The following is a 21,130-nucleotide window of genomic DNA, read 5'->3' on the forward strand; positions in this document are numbered from 1 at the left end:
CTGTGTATGATCTGTTGTGTTTGGATGTGTTAAGGGTTCGCTAGCCTAACTGTATTTATCTGTATCTATAGCACGAAAGGCTAACTCCACCTGGTCTGGACACCAGGGAGCCCTTTACTCTACTCATGGCACAATCGGCAATACCATACTCTATCTGAGACGTATGGTTGCACTGTCTATACTGTATAGCTATAGTACCGTACTCTGTAAACTGTTCTATTCCATCAGGGTCTGATACTATATAATACTATTTCTATATAATATCTATCTATTTTACCATGATTTTGTATCAATTGTATTTACCATGATGCTGTAAATCTTTGTATAAACCATGACACTATAATATATATGTATATTTGTATCAACTATATTTCTGTATGTCATGGTTCTATGCTCTGTATATCATGGTTATATAAAATACTGTATAATATTGGTTCTATAAAATATTGTATAATCATGGTTCTGTAAAATATTATATAATCATGGTTCTGTGAAATACTATATAATCATGGTTCTGTGAAAAACTGCATAATCATGATTTTGTGAAATACTGTATAATCATGGTTTTATGAAATACTGTATAATCATGGTTCTGTAAAATATTTCAGTATTTCTCATGCCACACAAATTAAATAAAACTCAATGAATATAATCTATAATACTGTATAATTTCCTTGCTCTACTTAGTTCAAAACCATACTTTGTAACACATATTCAAATACTATGCTTTACTGGCATAACATATTTCCCTTACCTGACTTTCTAAGGACTGTTTATTATTTTTCTGTTTCCGACTTGCGGCGTTCGCAATTTCAACGCCCTGAAATTACACATATATTCCCCAGTCAATCAACTAAATTTTCCAGAATTATCGTATTCACATTTTCCCGAACCCGCATATTCCTAGTTTATTTACTGAATATCAATCAGAAAAATATTATCATTTTTACCTTTTTTTCTAGGGAAATACCCACCGAAACTCTAACTCATGCCTGCAGCTTTTACACCATAACTCTGTATTTCACAAAATTCTAATTCCTCAATTCATCTCCAAAACTATATTCATATTCTCATTTCTAAATATATACATCCAACAATTCAGATAAACAACTCATAAATACTCAAATAACACCCTTACATCAGTTTTGGGATGGTGTCTCAAAACCCCAAACTGAAATTTCACTCAGCCTACGTTGTAGAGAATCTTCTCAAAAACATCGTGGGGTTCCTGATCGTCAATCCGGGCTTTAACGGAGTCGAAATTGAAGAAAAATAGGAGAAGGTCCGTAGGGTTTTCAATGAGAGAGAGAGAGAAAAAAAAAAGAGAGAGAGAGTTTAATTTTAATGTTTAAAATAAATCTCTTGGGTTCCTTTATAATCTTCAGTACTGCCGAGAAAATCGTCGCTGGTTTTCTCGGACTCCTAGAAAATCGTCGCCAATTTTCTATTTAACCGGCTCATAATTTACTGTTTACCCTTTCCCCGGCCGCGATAATTTGCCATAACCGGCGCCGATTTCCTTCCCCCTTTAGAAAACCGTTGCCGTTTTCTCCTCCTCTGACCAAAATTCCATTTTTCTTATTTTATTTTATTTATTATATTTTTCGGGTCTCTACAAAGAGTGTGGCACGATAACAAAAGTTGTCCGATTATTGAAAGAATAAAGATCAGTTGATGTCGGAATCATTAAAGTCGAACTTTGCAAGCTTGTTGTTGACCGAGAAGACGCCCTCCCCAAACATTTCCAATGAGTTGACATCATCGACATCCATCGCCACCGTCGATCCCTGCTCTTCCAGGTCCGCAAGGTAGTCTGCCAGGCGCCTTAAACCTTTCATACCTCTCTCTCTCTCTCTCTCTCTCTCGGAAGAAGAAGAAGAAAAGGTTTATATATAAAGGGTGTTTATATAGTAGGACCAGACAAATAAAAGGATCACCCGACAGATGACCCGACCTGAACCAGAACTGACATATTTATAAATGAATCGATTACGAATTGATTCATTTATAATCGGGTATACTTATATAGAATTCAAACCCAATTTAAAGTGAGGGGGCACCGATCACCTGCCTTGTACCCCCCTAAAAATGAGTAAAATAACCCTAGCCGGCTAGGCTAGCCCTCTCCCCCCAAATCCCCGATTCTCCCAATCTCCCTCAACCTGACTGCCTAAGCCGGTCAGCCCTCAGGACCCTCACCGCCTCACGTACCGGCACGGCCTCACAGGTGAGTCAGGTGACCGAGAAGCGGCGCTGCGGCAGTCAGAGGCTTCGCTTTCTGCTACGGTGCAGACTAGAATTAGTAGAAGAGGGGAGAGCCTTCCGAAGAACTGAAGAAGCAGCCGTCGCAGGCACGCAGCACGCAGGCATCCCGTCGCCCGTCCTGATTGGGCCGACTCTAATGCCTCTACGGCAGGGCTGAGGGCACCCATTCCAGTTTGCACAACAGCGCCTTTCGAAAGGACCCTTCCCTAAAACCCTAAACCTCACCTCCAATCGCGCCATTAAGGCTCATTGTCTCCTTCGAACACTTTGTGCATCTCTTTCAATCCTCTCTAATGGCGTCCTCTTGCAACAGATTCATCGGCAGAGCATCCCTACAGTCCCTCAAATCCGTCATCAGATCAACAGCCCGAACAGCTTCCATCAACAGATCTGCCCCTTCGTTCCCTCTCCCGACCAGGTCTTCCGCATCACCCCTTCGCTTCTCCCTCTCCAGGTCCCTCTCTCTCTATCTTTCTCTGGGTTGTTTGTTGTGGGCGAATATTAATTTCCAGGGTTCAAATGTTCTTATTTTTTTAGGTCTCCGTCGGAGCTAGGCTGTGTGCAGTCTATGTTGCCTCTGCACAGTGCTGTGGCGGTGGCAAGGATGACTTCGTGCCTGAGCTCTACCACGAGCAGTTGCCGAGCTCTTTCACAGGGTACACTCTGCCGTACCTCTCCCGGCCTCTAAAACTGTTTTAATGTATTTGAGTGTGAGTCGCTGCATCTCTTACCTATGAATATGATGAAGTCTTGTGTGCCTTTGAATGTTATTTACTGTCGTTTCTTTGCTGTCGTGTCTACTGATGGGTGGTTTTTTTTTTTTTTTTTTTTTTTGTCTTTTACTATGAATTAAGTTGTTGGAAATTGAATCCGGAGAACTAACAATGTATCACGACAGTATTGTTTGAAGGAATATCCTGGATTGGTATTTTCTAGGGTGTAGTGAAAAGTTCCTATTCAGATTTTTTCTGTTGAAATTTTTGTAGTTGGTGAAAATAGGGAAATTTCCAAAAGAATTCAAGAATTAATTCATGAGTATTGTAATGAATCCTTGCATTTCACCATGTTATGATTTTATAATGAACAGAATACTTCAACAATATTTTTGTTCCTTTTGATTTTTGGACGTTCATTAGGAATTTTTGAATTGTGGAAAGATATGGTATAAACAATGAAGTAAGGTTGCATTTTCTTGATGATAACTAGGGACAATTAACTAGTTCAAAAATTTAGTTGCGATTGCTTTGCAAGGCATAAGATCATTAGACCACATGCCTTTCATAAAATCTCATAATGCAAGTTATTTTGTTTTCACGAATCCATAGTTTCAACCAAATTGCTCCGAAACTTTATGCACTTGGGTTGGATATTTAGTGTCAAGTTCTTGAGCTTAATAGATTTTCACCTATTTAATTGAAACACTAAGTTCGAAACTTGGGTTATACAGTGATGGACCAATTTCCTACTTTTTTATCAGAGATTGCTTTTAGGTTGGAACTTCAGTAATCATAACACTAAAGACACTTAGCAAGTAAATAATCGGGAACTGGTTTTGGGGGTTGAAAATCCATTGATGGAGTATTTGACAGCATCTGACTGGAAATATTTGGTTCCTGCAGGCACATGAAACAATGCTTGAAAGAATAAACTGGACACGCCAATTATGATTCCTTTCGTCATTTTCAAGTTTGAATGCTTTGTTAACAGTCCTAAAATGCTTAGACACCCATCAGATACAGGGCATAATGGCCTTTTATCTGTGGTTGTAACAATTTTTTATATCTGATGTTGATATCTGTTCAGGAAGATAGATGGAACCTTGTTAATTTAGGACATGCAATTTATTGTTTTGCCAGAAGTATCTTATCAAGCATGCTACCTGATTTTCACTGTATCAATTATTTGATTCATGGTTCTCATATGGTGCTTCATTTTTCATTTGTGCTGGACTTTCACATTTCATTTTCTCCCTTCAATTAACCGTAGATATATAAGAATTCTTTACTAGAAAATTCTTGCAGGGCAAGTTCTCCACATGCATTTAATTTGGAAGTTAAAGTTATAATAAAAATCTAAACCAACGACGAGTTTTATTTTATTCTATTATGAGCTTCAAAATCTAGATGTAGTTAATATAGTTGATTTTGCCAGCACTCTGTCAAACCACTTTTTCTTGTGTTCATATTTCTATCTTTAGAATGTTTACTACATATTAGTATCATTCATCTTGCAGTAATGGTAAATATATATCTGGACTGGTAGCCTTCCTAAATCTGGAGGAACTGAACCCTTTTTGCAAGCCCGTGTCTTAATTAATCTAGAGGATTAGAAGGCGCAAAGGTGCATTTAAGATTTTTTGCCTTGTTTGTTGGGCATGGGGGTGGGAATAGTGGACGTGGCCACCTGAATATTTTAGAATTGACTGGGTCCCACCATTCTCACCCCCATGCCCAACAAACATATATATATATATATATATATATATATATATATATATATATATGCCCAAATTTGTATGAACTGCAAAAATCTTAATCTTTCCATTCTTTCCACCCCTCTGTTGGTCATTATTCACAATTAATCTCATCATAAGCTCATTATACTAACATCCTTCAATTTAAATTTATCTGATGAAAGTGCCGTTGCTTTTGAAACTTGAAACATCACCAATAGTTAGGTTATGAATAATTTACTTATTTTTGGTTTAGAACTTGATAGATTACATAATAAATAATTATAGAACTGACATCTCATTTAAAGGGTAAGACTTAAAATGTTTTGGTACCTCTTTATATCTATAAATTATAAGATCCACGGGGGCATGATATAGAATTGGTCAACCAATTAATTGCACGGCAAAACGACTTGTTTTTAATCATCTTGTCGAATCAGGACATGGCACACACAAATGTTGACAAACATTGCTATCCTTCAACTTGGTTAAATGAAGTTTTTCAAAAGTAGATCAATAATAGAGAATGCAGTTTGGACTGTTTGATCAGAAACCCTTTGAAGATCCAGCAACTAGATTTTTGGAGCCTTCATTTTTGCTCATCTATTTGCAAGTATGCTTTTCTAATGATCCCTATCCAACATCTTTATTTCACAATTGCAAAAGTTAGTGGAAGCAACATGGATAACTAGAATAGATTTTTAAGGGTTTTTTTTGTTAAATCTGAATATGTTGAGCATTGCGTGATTGAATGTGAAATGTGAATGAGAATATATTAGTAACGCAAGTGCTGCTTTTCTCAGATGAAATTGATGGTACGTGATACATGCATGCTGTTTCAGGAGGTGCGCTGTGGCATCTATGCTTCAACATGTCTTACATTTTTTGATACATTTATACCATATTTGTGTCATGACTTATTTTTAATTGATTGACGACTATCCATTTTGGTATTCTTGGGCAATAAATCTACGGATGCTAGCCTGCTAGGAAAATTGTGGGGTTAAGTTTATCATTTTGCGTGTACCTGAACTGTGCTACAGTATAGATCACTAATTGTTCAATGTAGTGTTCTAATTTTTCTCACTGTCATTTATTTCTTGTTATTGAAAATTTGTTTCTGATTTAAATTTTTCATTTTGTGTTAGAGCTCGGTCTATCAGTTCCAAGGTGACTTTGTTAGTGGAGTACTGCCATGTCAAGGAGTTTCTCTTCATTTGATTTGAAAGAACAAGCTTTTTGTAGATCTCAACAATTCTGTCTGTAAAACTACCTGAATCATAGAAAGAAGCAATTATTATTGATTCTTAAATGGGTTTTTTTGTGGTAAATAAGCATGAAGAAGTGGCATTATCTATTTCTTATATTTATGTGTTTAATTGACAAAGGTCATCATTTGCTTCCTTTGAATTAAATAAACCGCATGCTTGATGACTCCTTTTGTATTTTTCTGAGCTTGCCATTGTGTTACTTTCTTTTCACTAGAACTGTGTAACTAGTATCTTTAAACAAAACTAGATGGTTCAGATGAATGCGTTGGCTTTATCCAACAAAGGTTTCTCTGCGTGGTTTATAAGAAGCAAAGAATAGCACTTCTAGGGGGGAAGGCATCATAAGTGTTTTTACTAAACATCCAAGGTGTTTTTCCTCTCTCGGCTGCCTTCCAAGAAATGAGGCCTTGGAGCCACTAATGAATGGAGAGCAGTTATAACCCAAGGAAGCCAAAGGGTGCTATTTAATAGTAGCCATAATGAGGTCATTATAAGAAACAGGGATGGGAGGTTCAGCAAAAGAATATCGCATAAAGAATCAATCAACCTTGACATTAAGCCACAGTACATCAGCTTAATTGCATTACAGATAATTAAAAGAATATTAGCAGTAGAATGGCGGCCCTTTAACTTTTTCCAGTTTCTTTCTCTATTTGTAGTAAAATGTCGCAAACAGAAACGTGCTTTTTAATCAGTGTTTAAAGGATCAGAGCCTTTTAGATTATAATTGGTCTTTGATCCTCAATAAAGTCTCCAAGAAACTTCATGTTCCTGCATCAACAGCATCATTCCACTCACCAGCCTTTCAAGGCCTAAGCTTCCACATCCTTTCTAGGGTTACAAATGTCAGAGGTGGAGGTGACCTTCAGACCAGTCTCAAGACGCCCAACCCAAATCAATTTTCTATAGTTTTCTTCCACCTGTTTGGGAAGGATTAAAATGGCACTAACCACATGAAAGGTCAGTACAGATTGAACAAGCTGCACCCCACCTGCATAAGGAGTTACAATCCCTGGAGGCTAATTGAGAAGTCCTGTACACACGAAGATGACAATCAGTGAGAGAAACAGCCTTGTGGATGCAGAAGAACCTCCAAGTACATGAGAGGCAGCCTGCCTTCAACAAACTCAAGATTTCTATCAATCTCTTCCTCAGTGGTCTCATTCATCTCTCCAAATGAACCAGCACCTTTTACCTCTGTTTATAGACAACACAGAAACTACGAAGAAATTTTGAGTCTCCATTCCACAAGAGAAGGTCAGCAGCAAAGCTTAAATGCGTAATGCCCAACCCTTTTTGCATTTAATATTTAAATATTAATCCCAGGGTCAGCTGCAGACCTGCAGCTACTTTGAACTTTGGAGGTTGTGTTTGAACGCTCCAATTTCACAGTATTGGGGACTTCGCCGCAGTGTATCATCACTAGCACCGTCACAATTATTATCACCACCACCACCAGCATCACCATCATTATTGCACCATGGATGAATGTGAGACCACATTTTCCAGCTCAATCCAGCTACAGCCGGCTTCCTTTCTCACTCCTCTGCCCCTCATCAGCTCTCTAACCACACTTGCATTCCCCCATTTCCCATAACATGAATATATGTTTGACATTATGACATACACGAACTCATCATTACCTTCCAATTCAATCACTTTTGCAGCTGCAACCTCTGCTACTTCCAAATTCCCACAAGCTCCACAAGCACCAAGCAAAGCACTCCAAACTATCCCACATGACCCAAACCCTAGTTCATATATCATTTTTTGTGCCCTCCACACCTCCCCTCCTTGTCCCATTAAACGAATCATAGAAGAGCAATGCTCGGCCATTGGGCCAATCCCATAATCCTTGATCATTGATTCAAAATACTTCATTGCAGTATGCAACGGCATTTGATTATCCCAACATGCCAACAAAACATTAAGAAATGTGATCCCATCTGGTTTCAAATCCCTAACTTTTTTTAATTGCTCAAAAAGTTGTATCACCATGGCTGAATTGCCATTGTGAGCAAATCCAGAAATCATTGCGTTCCACGTTATCAAATTCTTTCTTGGTAGTAACTGGAATATCGATTCAGCAATCTTTACCCGCCCACATTTGGAGTACATATCAATTAGAGCACTGCCAACAACTATTCTCGTGTCTAAACCGTACTTCATCGTGCAACAATGGATTAAAATTCCCCATGTTAGAGCTGAGAGACCTGCACTGCCACTCAATATGCTTGAGAATGTAAATTGATCCATTTCAACATCCTTTGAGTGCATTTCGCTGAAAAATTCCAGAGCTTCCCAGGGTTGAGCCCTATTTACATATCCAGTTATAACTGAATTCCATGAGGATGAGTTTGGATTTGGCATATTTGATAAAATCTTTATAGCATCTTCCATGTTGCCAAACTGTGCAATGCCACTAATCAATTCATTATAAGAGATTGTGTCTGGGTTGGCCATCTCATGGAAGAAGAAGAATGCTTGTTCAAGCCTTTGGTTCCTTGCGCACGCTGCTATAACGGAATTCCAAGAAATGATGTCCTTGTCAACCATCTTGTTGAACGCTTGAATTGCCTCTTCAACATACCCACATTTTCCATACATATCAATCAAACAGTTCCCAATGAAAACGCTCCACTCCAGACCCAATTTCACTACCTTTGAGTGAATTGACATGCCTGGCTGCAACAAGCTTACTTGCCCACAAGCAGCCAGAGCTGCAGTAAATGAGAATGGGTCTGCACGAAGTTCAGACCTAACTAGCTGAAGGAACAAATTCAATGCCTTGACACACCGACCGGATTGCACATACCCTGAAATCAAAGAATTCCAAGAGACTACACTTGGCTCAGGAATTTCATCAAACACTTTATGGGCGTCACTCAATAGCTCAAATTTCACATAAAAACCAATCAAGACGGTGGAGACAAAGACATTGGAGCAAAACCCAGATCGCAAAACGTAGCAGTGAAGTTGCTGGCCATATGAAAGGTAGCCCAGGGTGCTAGAAGCTCGGATGAGGTAGACGAGTGCACGACCGTTCGGCTTAGTGCCGGCGTTGAGCAATCCAGAGGCTTCGAACAAGGCCATATCATTACTGGAACCATATTGGGCAAAGACCGAGATGAGACCGCTGACGCTGCTTTCTTCATCGATGGAGGCATCTGTGCTAATGTACTTACAGAGAAGAAAGGGCTGGTTTTGCTTTTGCAAATATTTCCTCGCCCGTTCAGAGATAGATCTTTGCATGACTTTGCGAGTAAGGGAGGATCAAAATAAAGCTGGCCATACCCTAACATGCCTTGCCCAAAATTATTTCTTTTTCGGCTTCTTGGGAAATTGGGAATTCCATTTTCATGGAATCTATCTTGTTTGGATACTATAGGAATTATTTTAATTAATTAATCAATTACTAAATTGTTTAAATTTTTAATATATAATTTTTAAAATTTTTAAGATTTAAAATTTTAATTAAGTGCACAATCTTTGCAGATTCTTATATTGAAAATATAATTTGTGGAGATGATGGAAAGTTTAAATGATTCTTTAAAATTTTAAGGATTTGTAATTAAAATATATTTGTAAAATTGTGAGTTTTTTTTTTTTTAGGAAGAAGGGCAAAAATACAACATAGGATGAAAATTGTCCCCTCTTCTTTCTAGTTAATAGTATCAATACACAATTTCAAAAATCAACTACAATTAAATTTCATACCTAATTTATAATATCAAATTTTATTACCCCCTCCCAACTACAAAGAATCAATAAGGTGAAGAAAAAAAAAATTCTTTAATCCAAAGGTAGCTTAGTGTTGTTTGGTTTGCAAAATTTAGGATGTCTTCTTCAATAATCAGAATTTTATTTTCGATAAAGCGATATCTAACTCATGAAATATTTTAATTTGATTTGCATTGCAGGTTTCTAAAAGATGTAACATTGCCATTACATTACCTTTTCTTTATCTTAAAAAAAAAATGAGAATGAAATATTATAAATTATCATGATGATGTTAAAAGTAGAATAGCGTACACCTTGTAGGAGCTAAAATTTTGGGTCTTAACTTTGAATTGGGTAAATTGAACACAAAAATATATAAAATTGTAATGAGATTTGCCTAAATATATACAATTATAAATTCAATTGAGTCTCAAAATTTATACACTTGCATAGCTTTAAAAATCATAAATTTCGATAGAATTTTTTTTGTAAGTTGAGGCAAACCTAATGTTGTGTCAATGGAACTAATGGTGATGATACTGTCATGGGGTGGGGTTGCATGACAACCAAAAGCCAAGCCAAAAAGCAACTCAGTTGGCAGGACGGACCTTGGGAGTGCCTTTCACGAGGTCAAGGCTATCTCCCCTCCCGGGTTCGATTCCTGCTGCTGGGTTCCTGAATTTACCTATTGTGAGACCACTCCATGGGGCGTAGGATTAGTCGCGGACCGTTAAAACGGACGTGGACACCCAGGACGTCACCTAAAAAAAAAAGCAAAAACCCTATAGTAGGGGGAGCTTGGGCATAGGAAAGGCATTCATGTTTCTCCATTGCAAGCAGTAGGATAGTATCCTTCCAACAATCTTCCATCACCTTAAAAGATGGCACCCCAATAATGCAAAATAGGTTCTTTCACAAGAAAAAAGAATTGAAAAATACTTTAAGCTCCGAAGATTCTTCTATGATTGCAACAATAAGATTGGAAAATGGAAAAGGTACACTTTTGAAATCCCTTTATATAAGATTTTTGTACTTGCTTTTAGGATCATGGATCCATCTAGGACATTGGATTTGAAAATATATGAGATTAGGTTAGTTTTTAATATGACCTTAATATTATACAATATTTTATTTAATTTTACATAATTTTAAATTTATTACTTTAATTTTATGTTCTCAAACATAAGTATCAACTATATATAAGTAAGAATAATTTAAATTATTTTATCAGTATGAATAATTTGATTTTTTAAAATAAAACAAAATTTTTTTAACAGGAATAAAGTTTAATATATACATACATATAATATATATATTAGCATAGATTAGATCCCGAATGCATGAACTGATTCACCCTAACTTCTAGGTTAAGAAATACAAAATCAAAACATCACATGTGAATAGTTAAAAAAATTTACATGTTATCATTATTATTATTATTATAGAAGATATGGAGATCTACGCATATTGACTGCTCAGGTTGGCGTTTTGAACTTTTGAAGGATAGGTTGGTTCTGAGGCTGGGTTAATATGAGAGTATCAACTATCAACTCTAATGAGGTGTGCATTCGGTCGGTTTGGTGAATTCGGTTAATTAATTAAAAATTTTTGATTAAAAAAATCTCATTAATCTAACCGACGGAACCGAATTTCGATTAAATTAGTTAACTGATTTTAACCGATTTAATATATATATACATATATATAATATAAATATTATAAATAATATATATAAAATTTTAATATATATAATATATAAAAATAAATAAATAAAATTCTAGTATACATATAATATATATATATATAATTATTTATTATTAATTTATACTATTTGATTAATTTGGTCAATCAAATTAACAGAATCCAAAAACCGAATCAAAAATCGAAATTTAATGAAAATAAAAATCAAATCAAATTGAATAAATTTTTAATCTAACTAAATCGATTGAATTTACTTGATTCATTCAGTCTACTCTTGGCTAGTGTTGGCATATTGCCTCACACATTGAACAAATGGAGTTAAAATCTAAGGCTACACATGTTAAACCGGAAGAGGAGAAGATAAATTAGTTATTATAGTTATAGTTAGTTAAGCTTTCTTGTCTTGTATAAATATAGTCAAGCACTTTGTATTTTTTAGTTGAGATGTATTTTTTCTCAAATCATCTGTAATTTGACATGGTATTAAAGCAATAGTCTTATGCTCTCTTTTCCTGTTTCAAGAAAACTTGAAGAGTTCTGCTTGTTTTCCTCTCTCACAGGGTTCAAATCTCTTCCCATTGTAGATTTGATCGACGCAAATACTCACAAAAATTTGAAGAAAAGTAGTGAAGATGATGATGATTTCGTAGTTTAATTTTTTCTGCAAGTGAAAAGATACAACTGCTTGACATTGGCTTAGTGTTGAGCTGCAAGCATTGTTCCTATAAGAACCCGACCCAAGATAAGTGTATTAAATAAATGAGGAAAAGAGAAATAAAGTTTAAAAGGCAAAAATCTGCATGGCTCGTCGACGAGGCTTCTTTGCTCGTTGACGAAGCCTCTAGTTTAGCTCGGCAACAATATTCAGTAGCTTGTCAATGAGGAGATGCTGAGAGATTTTGGGAAATCCTAAAATCTCAGGCTCGTCGACAAGGCCACCTTGGCGTCGACGAACTTCCTTCTGTGGCCCGTCGACGAGTCCCATCGACGAGTTTGGCCGGGTCAATTTGTTTATAAATATCTTTTCACTTGCGTAGTGGTTAAGAAACCAAAAACCTCTCTCTCTCTCTCTCTCTCTCTCTCTCTCTCTCTCTCTCTCTCTAGGATTTCAGGCCGTCAGTTGACGGAATCTACGATCCAACGTTACCATGTGGTTCAGGAGGAGAATCTCTACGTTTATAGCGGACCAGAAATTCGTTTTGAGGATTTTCGGGTTGTGACCCAAAATCGAGGTAAAGGTCCGATTTCATTTTCGATTCGGTATATATGTAGTAGTAAGAATTGTAGTGAATATAGTTCTTGGATGTTTAGGTTTTGGAAACTCGGTTCGTAGTTTTGTAGCCGTAGAGTTCGAGTTTGTGGTATTCGGGAAAAGGTAAGGGGATTCTGTTTATATCAGTTATTTTTTAAATCGGGATCGATAAACCTATAGTTTACGATTGTTTGTATGTTTTGGCTATTTATTTGGGAAAATCTATCAGGTGAAAATGTGGGATTTTTGGGTTACAGTTTTTGAAAAAATTTGGGTTTCGAGTATCATCCTTATTTTTTTTAGAAAATTGTATGTTGTATAAAACTGTAGTATTGAAATGACCGTACCTGTATTTGTATTAAATTGTATTTCTTGAACTAAAAACGATATGATTTGTGTATGCTCAAATAAGTGTGGAATGAACTGTTGTATGTAAAATGTTCCAGGTTTTATAAAACAGTTAAGGGCAGCTAATTACCATACGCTGATGAGTATAGGAACATGAGTTCCAAAATTATTCTAGGTTTTGTAAAGCAGCTAGGGGCAGCTAATTATCGTATGTTGCCACCATGTCTCGGCTAATTACCATGGGTGAGAGTGTTCGACTCTATATTCAAGGGTGTGAAATATCACCAGTTTGTTTCTGTTAGTCACCGATGGGTGTTAGTGGACACCGTACTGGCAACGATATCGCCGTGAGGCTTCGGTCATTGTAGGGTATCATGTGCTTGAGTGTGACGACACTGACCTTATATTTGGTGTCGTATGTACTAGAACTGAATTGTGAAAATACTAGAACTGTATCGTCTAATGTTTTATGTCAAAGTAACACTTGTATGTCACACACTGATATAACTTGCTTTCTTCCTTACTGAGAGGTGTCTCACCCCGAATATACAAATATTTTTCAAGTCCTTTGGGTAGCCAAAACTAGCATCCTAGCGTCCGGAAGCGTGGGTATTAGTTAGCTACGTTTAATACCTGTGTAAGTACGAGTTTTGTAATTGGGTTGTCAGTGTTGGTTTTTGTAGACACCCGGAGTATGTACTGTATTTTGGGAACGTATATTCCAGTTATGTATAGACTCTAGTATGGTATGATCTATGTATATAAAGAACATTTTCGCTGCATATTTGATGAGTATGGATATGCATGTGAATGTGTATAGGGTGTACGTGTACCCCCCGGGGTCGGACCCTCATTCAGTATAGTATCATGTATGTTTTAATGATATAGAGACATGTTAGGTTACTAAAATCACATCTGGGACCCATCTGCGGGTTCAGGGCATGATAGCTTGGTATCAAAGCAAGAACCAGGTACTTAGGTCTTGTATACTTGGTTAGGTGTAGCTTTGTGTACATACTAGAGTATAGGATGTAGGAAATGGGTAGAGTAGGTCAAGGGTTGTTTTGTTGCTAGAGAGGGACTCATTGGCAGTGTTATGTGTTTTTCCTAGAATGACGATTTCAATAAAGAGACGGTAAACCATTGATAGTTTCATGTCGGTGTGGTAGGACAAACCTGGACTAGTGAGAATAGTAGTTGACATGATTAGTTTTCAATGATTGTGTTAACTGTGTAGGATATAGGAATTCTAAACGATTCCTATCATATTTTCATAATGGAGCCTAAGGATAACAACTTGGAAAATAGTTCTGAAGGGACTGCGAGTGATGGGTCTCCTTCTGTGCCTCGGGATTTAACGAGGCAGGTTATGCGAGAGATTAGGTGAAGTGTTAGGAGACGTGAGCACTCTCCTACTACTACAGGTTGTACCATAGAGAGGTTTACCCGCATGCACACTCTGACATTTACGGGAGGACCCGATATGATAGTGGTAAAGAATTGGGTGCAGAAGACCAAAAAGATATTGGAAGTTCTCCACTGCACCGACCAGCAGAAGGTTCTCTATTCTACTTTTCAGCTGGCTAGAGAGGCTGAAAGATGGTGGATGGCTATGAGTCTACTTGAGAAGCAGAGAACTGGTCCATCTAATATGACTTGGAGCCATTTCAAGGAGGTATTTTTCGAGAGATACTTCTCGGTTTCCACTCGTGATGCGAAGGCTAATAAGTTCTCGAGCTTGACTAAAGGAATCCTGACGGTGCAGAGATATACAGCTAGATATATTGAGCTATCTCATTTCACGCCGTATTTGATCTTGAACAAGTATGAGAAGACTCGAAGGTTAGAGAAGGGTTTAAGGAAAGACATCCGCAGGCTTGTAGGTATGCTGCAGATTCGAGAATTTTCTGTTCTAGTGGATAAAGCCACCATAGGCTGACCTCCAGGGGGATGAAGTAGTACAGGAATAGAAGAAGAGGCTAGTATCTTCTGGATCTCAGACTGGTCCTCAACAGGGATAGTGGAAGAAGAAGAAGAAGAACTATAGTTTGGGTTATCTCTAGAATACTGAATGGTAGGGTTTGCAGAGGGATCCGTTTTTTGAACCATGCACTAGATGTTGTAAATGGCATGACAGTGAATGCTAGCCGTTCTGGGGTAACTGCTACAATTGTGGCAAACCAAGCCACATATCCCGAAACTGTCAGGCACAAAGGAGCGATATGCTTGTACAGAGCTAGAACCGTGGGAGTAATCAGATGCCTCAAGAAAACTATCAGGCAAACATGTCTCCGGCAAGGGTGTACTCTCTTACTCCGGCAGATGCGGAACATGTTGGGAACATGGTGACAGGTACCATGTATTTTCTTTCGAATAGAACTGTTGTTTTATTTGATTTGGGAGCAACTCACTTTTTTATATCTACGAGTTTTGTGAAACTGTGTGGGGTTAAAACTCAAGTGATGGATGAGTGGTTATCTGTGGCTACATCGACTGGGAGTGTAACGATCTGTAGTAAGATGTTAAGGAACTGCCCAGTGATTATTCAAGGAAGACTACATCGGGGAACCTAGTAGTGTACGACATGTATGGATTTGACGTCATACTAGGAATGGATTGGTTGTTCTCTAGTTATGCAGTGATTGATTGTCGTAGGAAGGTAGTAGTGTTCAGACCTCCTGGGGAGGAGTATGAGTTCGTGGGATCGTGTGTGCATTCGACGCCATAGGCTCTATTAGCTATATAGGCGAGAAGGTTACTCTTGGAGGGATGTCAAGGGTATCTAGCTTGTGTGAAGGAACCACCTCAGGATGATTTGAGACTTGAAGATATTTGAGTGGTTAACCAATTTCCGGAGTTAAGAAAGAGTTTAATATCTCTTGGCACTTTGGATTGTAATGACTTCAATTATAAGTCCAAAGGTGGAGTCTTGACAGTATGAAAAGGTAATATGACTGTAATGAAAGGGCAGAGACTGGATGGAAATATTTACACGTTGTAAGGAACTACCATTGTAGGTAGAGTTGCAGTCGTGGATGCTAAATCAAATGAGACCGTCTTGTGGCATATGCGCCTTGGGCATATGGGGGAACACGGCATGAAGGAACTACACAAGAGGAAACTCTTGAAGGGCTTGAAATCATGTCGGTTGGAATTTTGCAGGATATGTGTTCTTGGAAAACAAAATAGCGAAAAGTTCATATTAGCTACTCATTATACGTAAGGTATTCTTGACTATGTGCATTCAGATGTTTAGGGCCCAGTTAGAGTCGCATCAAAGGGTGGACATGTGTATTATGTGAGTTTTATTGATGATTACTCATAGAAGGTCTAGGTATACTTCATGTGTCACAAATCAAATATTTTTTCCAGGTTTAAGATTTGGAAGGCTGAAGTGGAGAACTAAACAGGAAGGAGAATCAAATACTTGGGGTCGGATAATGGGACTGAGTATGCTGATTCTCGATTTATGGAGTTTTGTGCGGAGCAGGGCATCAAGAGACATTTTACAATTCACCAGACACCTCAACAAAATGGTGTGGTAGAATGGATGAACCAGATTCTTGCTAATAAGGCTCGATGCATCAGGCTTAATGCAGGGCTATCAAAGAACTTCTGGGCTGAGACATTAGTATGGCTCGTTTTCTGATAAATTGATCACCAAAGGCATCACTAGAGGCTAGAGTGAAAAAATAGGTTTGGATGGGAAATGCAGTAGACTACTTTGGATTGAAGGCATTCAGGTGTCCAGCCTATGTCCACGTGTCTAGTGAGGAGAGGTCTAAGTTTGACCTGAAGTCTCGTTGTTGCATCTTTTTGGGATATCCAGAATGTGTGAAGGGGTGCAAGTTATGGGACTCAGTGGCAAACAAGGTGATGATTAGTAGGGATGTAGTCTTTGATAAGAAGGCTATGGTGAAACGTACTTAAGAATATGAAGAAAACAAATAGGAGTTAGAAAGTTAGGGCAATGATGAATATGTTGTGCAGGTGGAGTTGGAAGCTCAGGGCAATGAAAATGATCATGGTACTATGGTTGCAAGGAGCTCTAGCTCGGAAAACTAGAAAATCGACGATATTCCTATACGGAGATCCATATGCACTATCAAACCTCCATCAAGGTATGAATTTGAAGAGTTAGTATCTTATGCTTTCCTAACTTGTTGCAATGATCCAACTACATTTCAAGGTAGTGCACGGCTAGGAGAAAGATAAGTGGATGGGAACAATGATTGAGGAGATGGAATCACTACATATAAAAGAACAAAACTTGGGTCTTGGTGGAGCTTCCTAATGGGAAGAGACCGATAGGTTGCAAATGGGTATATAGGAAGAAGGAGGAAATTTCAGAAAAGGAATGAGAGAAATTCAAGGCACAGTTAGTGGTAAAAGGATACTCACAAAAGAAGAGGATAGATTATGATGAGATCTTTTTTCCAGTGGTCCGACATACTTCTATCAGAATTGTGTTAGGGTTGGTAACTCATTACGATCTTCATTTGGAACAAATGGATGTGAAGACAGTGTTTCTTCATGGTGACTTGGAGGAACAAATCTACATGGTACAACCGAAGGGATTTATTGAACCAGGAAAAGAAAATTTTGTTTGCAGGTTGTAGAAATCTCTTTATGGGTTGAAACAGTCTCCAAGGCAATGGTATAAATGGTTTTATTCTTACATGATCAAGTTTGGCTACAAAAGGTGTGAGTATGACTGCTGCGTATATGTGAATAAGCTTGAGGATGGTTCTCTTATTTTCTTGTTATTGTATATTGATGACAAGTTGATAGCTGCAAAGGATTTAACTGAGGTGAATCAGTTAAAAGACCTATTGTATAAGGAATTTGACATGAAGGATCTTGGTTTAGTTAAGAAAATACTTGGGATGAAGATTTGCCATGATAGAATTGTAGGGAGGTTATGGTTATCTCAGGGTGATTATGTACAGAAGGTGTTGGAGAGGTTTAGCGTGGTTGATGCAAAACCGGTGTGTACTCCTCAAGTGAATCATTTCAAGTTGTCTACTGCAGATTGCTCAAGTTCGAATGAAGAAATCCGAGATATGTCAAAGGTCCCCTATGTTAGTGTTATAGGGAGTTTGATGTATGTCATGGTGTGTACGAGGTCAGATTTGGCTCATGCGGTGAGCGTGGTAAGTAGGTTTCTTTCTAATCTAGGAAGGCAACATTAGGAAGCCGTCAAATGGATATTTAGATACTTACGAGGTACATCAGGATATGACATCATGCTCAGCAAGCAACTGGGTTATCCTTCAGTTATGGGGTTTGTTGATGCTGATTATACTGGAGATATGGATGACAGAAGGTGTACAACGGGATATGTGTCTACCCTTGTAGGAGGACCAGTGTGTTGGAAATCCATGGTACAGTCTCTGGTAGCATTATCTAAAATTCAGGTGGAATATATGGCAGTTGTTGAAACTGCAAAGGAAGCCTTATGGCTTATTGGTTTAGTCAGAGAGCTGGGGTTATAGCAAGATGGTGTGGTGCTGAATTGTGATAGTCAGAGTGTCATTTACTTGGTGAAGAATTAGATATACAATGCTAGAACCAAGCACATTGATGTGAAGTTTCATAGGGTTCGGGAATCGATTGCTTCGGGTGAGCTTGTGTTGGAGAAAGTTCACACATCTGAAAATACAGCGAATATCCTAACAAAATCAGTTAATTTAGAGAAGTTCAAGCATTGCTTAGACTTACTCCATGTCTCCAAGTGATAGAAGAGAAACATACCCAACCAAACGTTTAAAAATTCAATATGGAGCAGTTAAACATGTTTTTCGGGATTCCCCTAAGGGGCGTATAATCGCCAAGGTGGAGATTGTTGTTTGTGGCTATTATGCTTTATTTTTCTTAAGTAAATAAGGAAGAAGGAAAAACATGAAAGGGCAGCACAGTAGGAGATCGTTGACGAATGCCCTGTGTTCATCAACAAGAGGACAGCAAGGACTCGTAGACAAAGGTTTTGAAATCGTCGACGAGAAAATACTGAGAGCAGGGAAATCTAAAAGTTCTGGACTCATTGACAAAAGCATGTTATCATCGACGAGTGGTCTTTTATGGATTGTTAACGAAACCCTAAACTCGTCTACAAAAGGCACTTGGGTTGCGAGCAGTTTTTCTAAATTTTGAATTTTTGAACGTTGCGTGGTTGGAAACGGAGGGAAACCTTTGAGGAACTTCTATATATGTTATTCTGGGCATATATTGAAGTAGAGAGTGATCATTTTGAAAAGTGTATTGTGTACATTGTAATTTCATAATGAAATTTGTATGTCATTGCTGTCGTGGATGTAGGCTTTACCGAACCACGTAAAAATCTGTTATTGCTCTTATTCTGGTTGTGTTTGCATTTACGTGTTGTTTATTCCGCTGTGCATTCTATTTATTCTACCCATATCACAACACGATCACAATTTGTAACAAAGCCTCTCGGTTCTTTAGTTTCATCATAATCTCCCCAAGATGAACATTCTCAATATCCATGTTCATCTTGAGGGTGAGTGTTGGAATATTGCCTCACACATTCAACAAATGAAATTAAAATCTAAGGCTACACATGTTAAACTGGTAGAGGAGAAGATAAGTTAGTTATTATAGTTATAATTAGTAAAGCTTAATTACCTTGTATAAATATAGTTAAATACTTTGTATTTTTTAGTTGAAATGTACTTTTTCTCAAATCATCGGTAATTTGACAAGTGGCTCCTCCTCTCCACGCACTACAAACATGTCATCTTCCAAGCTCTTGGTGTCCCCTCCCCCTCCCCTCTCCCTCCATTCCACCACGTCATCATCACATTCACTCCGACCAAAATAAAAAAAAAAAAAAAATGGTCTTTTGGCTAAGTGACTGCCTTGTTTTATTTCAAATATTTAAAATAAAATATAAAAATAAAATAAATTATTGTTATAAACATAAAAAAAAAAAAATTATAACTTTCTTCAATCTCCAACACTTCAATGTTGATTTATATAAATTTTAGATCATAAAATAATTTTTGGATGGTAAAATATCACATTAATTTTTTAGAGAATTCAACCTCTTTTAACCAATCATATATTATTTCCTTAATTTAATATTTATTAAAAAATTGGAAACACATATATTTACTAAGATTTTTTGAAGAAAGAGAACTTGCAGATTTTCACTAGTTAATTATTTGATCTTGTTTCATTTCCTTTTCCTTTTTCCTGAAAAAAAAAATATTCTATATCTTTAGTGTAATAATAAATAAAGAAATAATTTTATTTTTATTTTTATATTTTATAAAACAAGATAATAATAAATAATAATATCTTAATTGAGAAATGTCCTTTTTTTCAAAGAGAGAAAAAGTCAACAAATTTAACAACTCGCCATTTACAAGATTAAAAATATATATTATCAACGGAAATCAAGTGTATTTTTTTTTAATTCAAAAGCACACTAAAAATTATAGAACGTAAATTTCTTGTATGTGAAAAATAATACAAGAAAAAAGGGTTGTATAATTATACTCTGATTTTGAATTTATATTTATTAAATTTAGGTAAAATGTAATACAAATTGTATCGAAATTTGTCAATTAACCAAATTCAAATCTAAGATTCAAAATTCATGCCCCCAAACACAATATAAATGACTTTTGAAAATTAAATTATAAAAAGATTATTCATCTTGAATATTTTAAAATACATTATAAAATAAAAAATAAAACAATGTAAAAAAGAAAAACTTATTAGACAAAGTATACGAGTTTTAAGATTAGTTTGTAAATTTTTTTTAGAACTTATTTCACTATATTATTTATGGTTAAATATTTTATAAATATAATAAAATTATATTATTTATTATTATGATAATATCATAGCAACATTTCTTTGGATTGTAAACTATAAAATTCTTGACAAAATAGAGGGAGGATATTATTTCAATTAATTAAAATATAAAGTGTGGAGACCCACATGTTTGAAATTATGATCCGCTAGGTTGAAAAAAGAAAGGAAAAAATCAAAACAATTTACGAACTCTTATTTGACCTCAACAGTCCCGCCCATCCGCGTGACCCCCCGGCTCCACCACGTTCAGTAAAACGGGCGTTTTCCCAGTGTCCTCTG

At 36.8% G+C, this 21,130-nt stretch overlaps 2 protein-coding genes across 7 annotated transcripts; one reads left to right on the forward strand and one right to left on the reverse strand.

Moving 5' to 3' along the window:
* The first annotated feature begins 2,032 nt into the window (after positions 1-2,032).
* LOC131164007 (protein NONRESPONDING TO OXYLIPINS 2, mitochondrial-like) lies at positions 2,033-6,151 on the forward strand. 6 transcript variants are annotated; one of them, XM_058120894.1, is made up of 4 exons: positions 2,035-2,719; positions 2,803-2,921; positions 5,521-5,562; positions 5,866-6,151. In XM_058120894.1, exons 1-3 carry the CDS (start codon positions 2,559-2,561, stop codon positions 5,538-5,540), a joined length of 300 nt encoding a protein of 99 aa, XP_057976877.1. In that variant the 5' UTR covers positions 2,035-2,558; the 3' UTR covers positions 5,541-5,562; positions 5,866-6,151. The 6 variants fall into 6 exon arrangements, with proteins under 6 accessions (XP_057976880.1, XP_057976879.1, XP_057976878.1 ...); XM_058120897.1 differs by having other exon boundaries at positions 2,033-2,683; positions 5,521-6,151; XM_058120896.1 differs by lacking the exon at positions 5,521-5,562 and having other exon boundaries at positions 2,033-2,683.
* A 343-nt stretch (positions 6,152-6,494) lies between these two features.
* Positions 6,495-9,332, reverse strand: LOC131164008 (putative pentatricopeptide repeat-containing protein At5g47460). Its single transcript, XM_058120901.1, has one exon. The coding sequence runs from the start codon at positions 9,238-9,240 to the stop codon at positions 7,459-7,461; it is 1,782 nt and encodes a 593-aa protein (XP_057976884.1). The 5' UTR covers positions 9,241-9,332; the 3' UTR covers positions 6,495-7,458.
* Between the last annotated feature and the right edge of the window lie 11,798 nt (positions 9,333-21,130).

This window comes from Malania oleifera, chromosome 9, assembly GCF_029873635.1.
Source record: "Malania oleifera isolate guangnan ecotype guangnan chromosome 9, ASM2987363v1, whole genome shotgun sequence".
Classification (NCBI taxonomy): Eukaryota; Viridiplantae; Streptophyta; class Magnoliopsida; order Santalales; family Ximeniaceae; genus Malania; species Malania oleifera.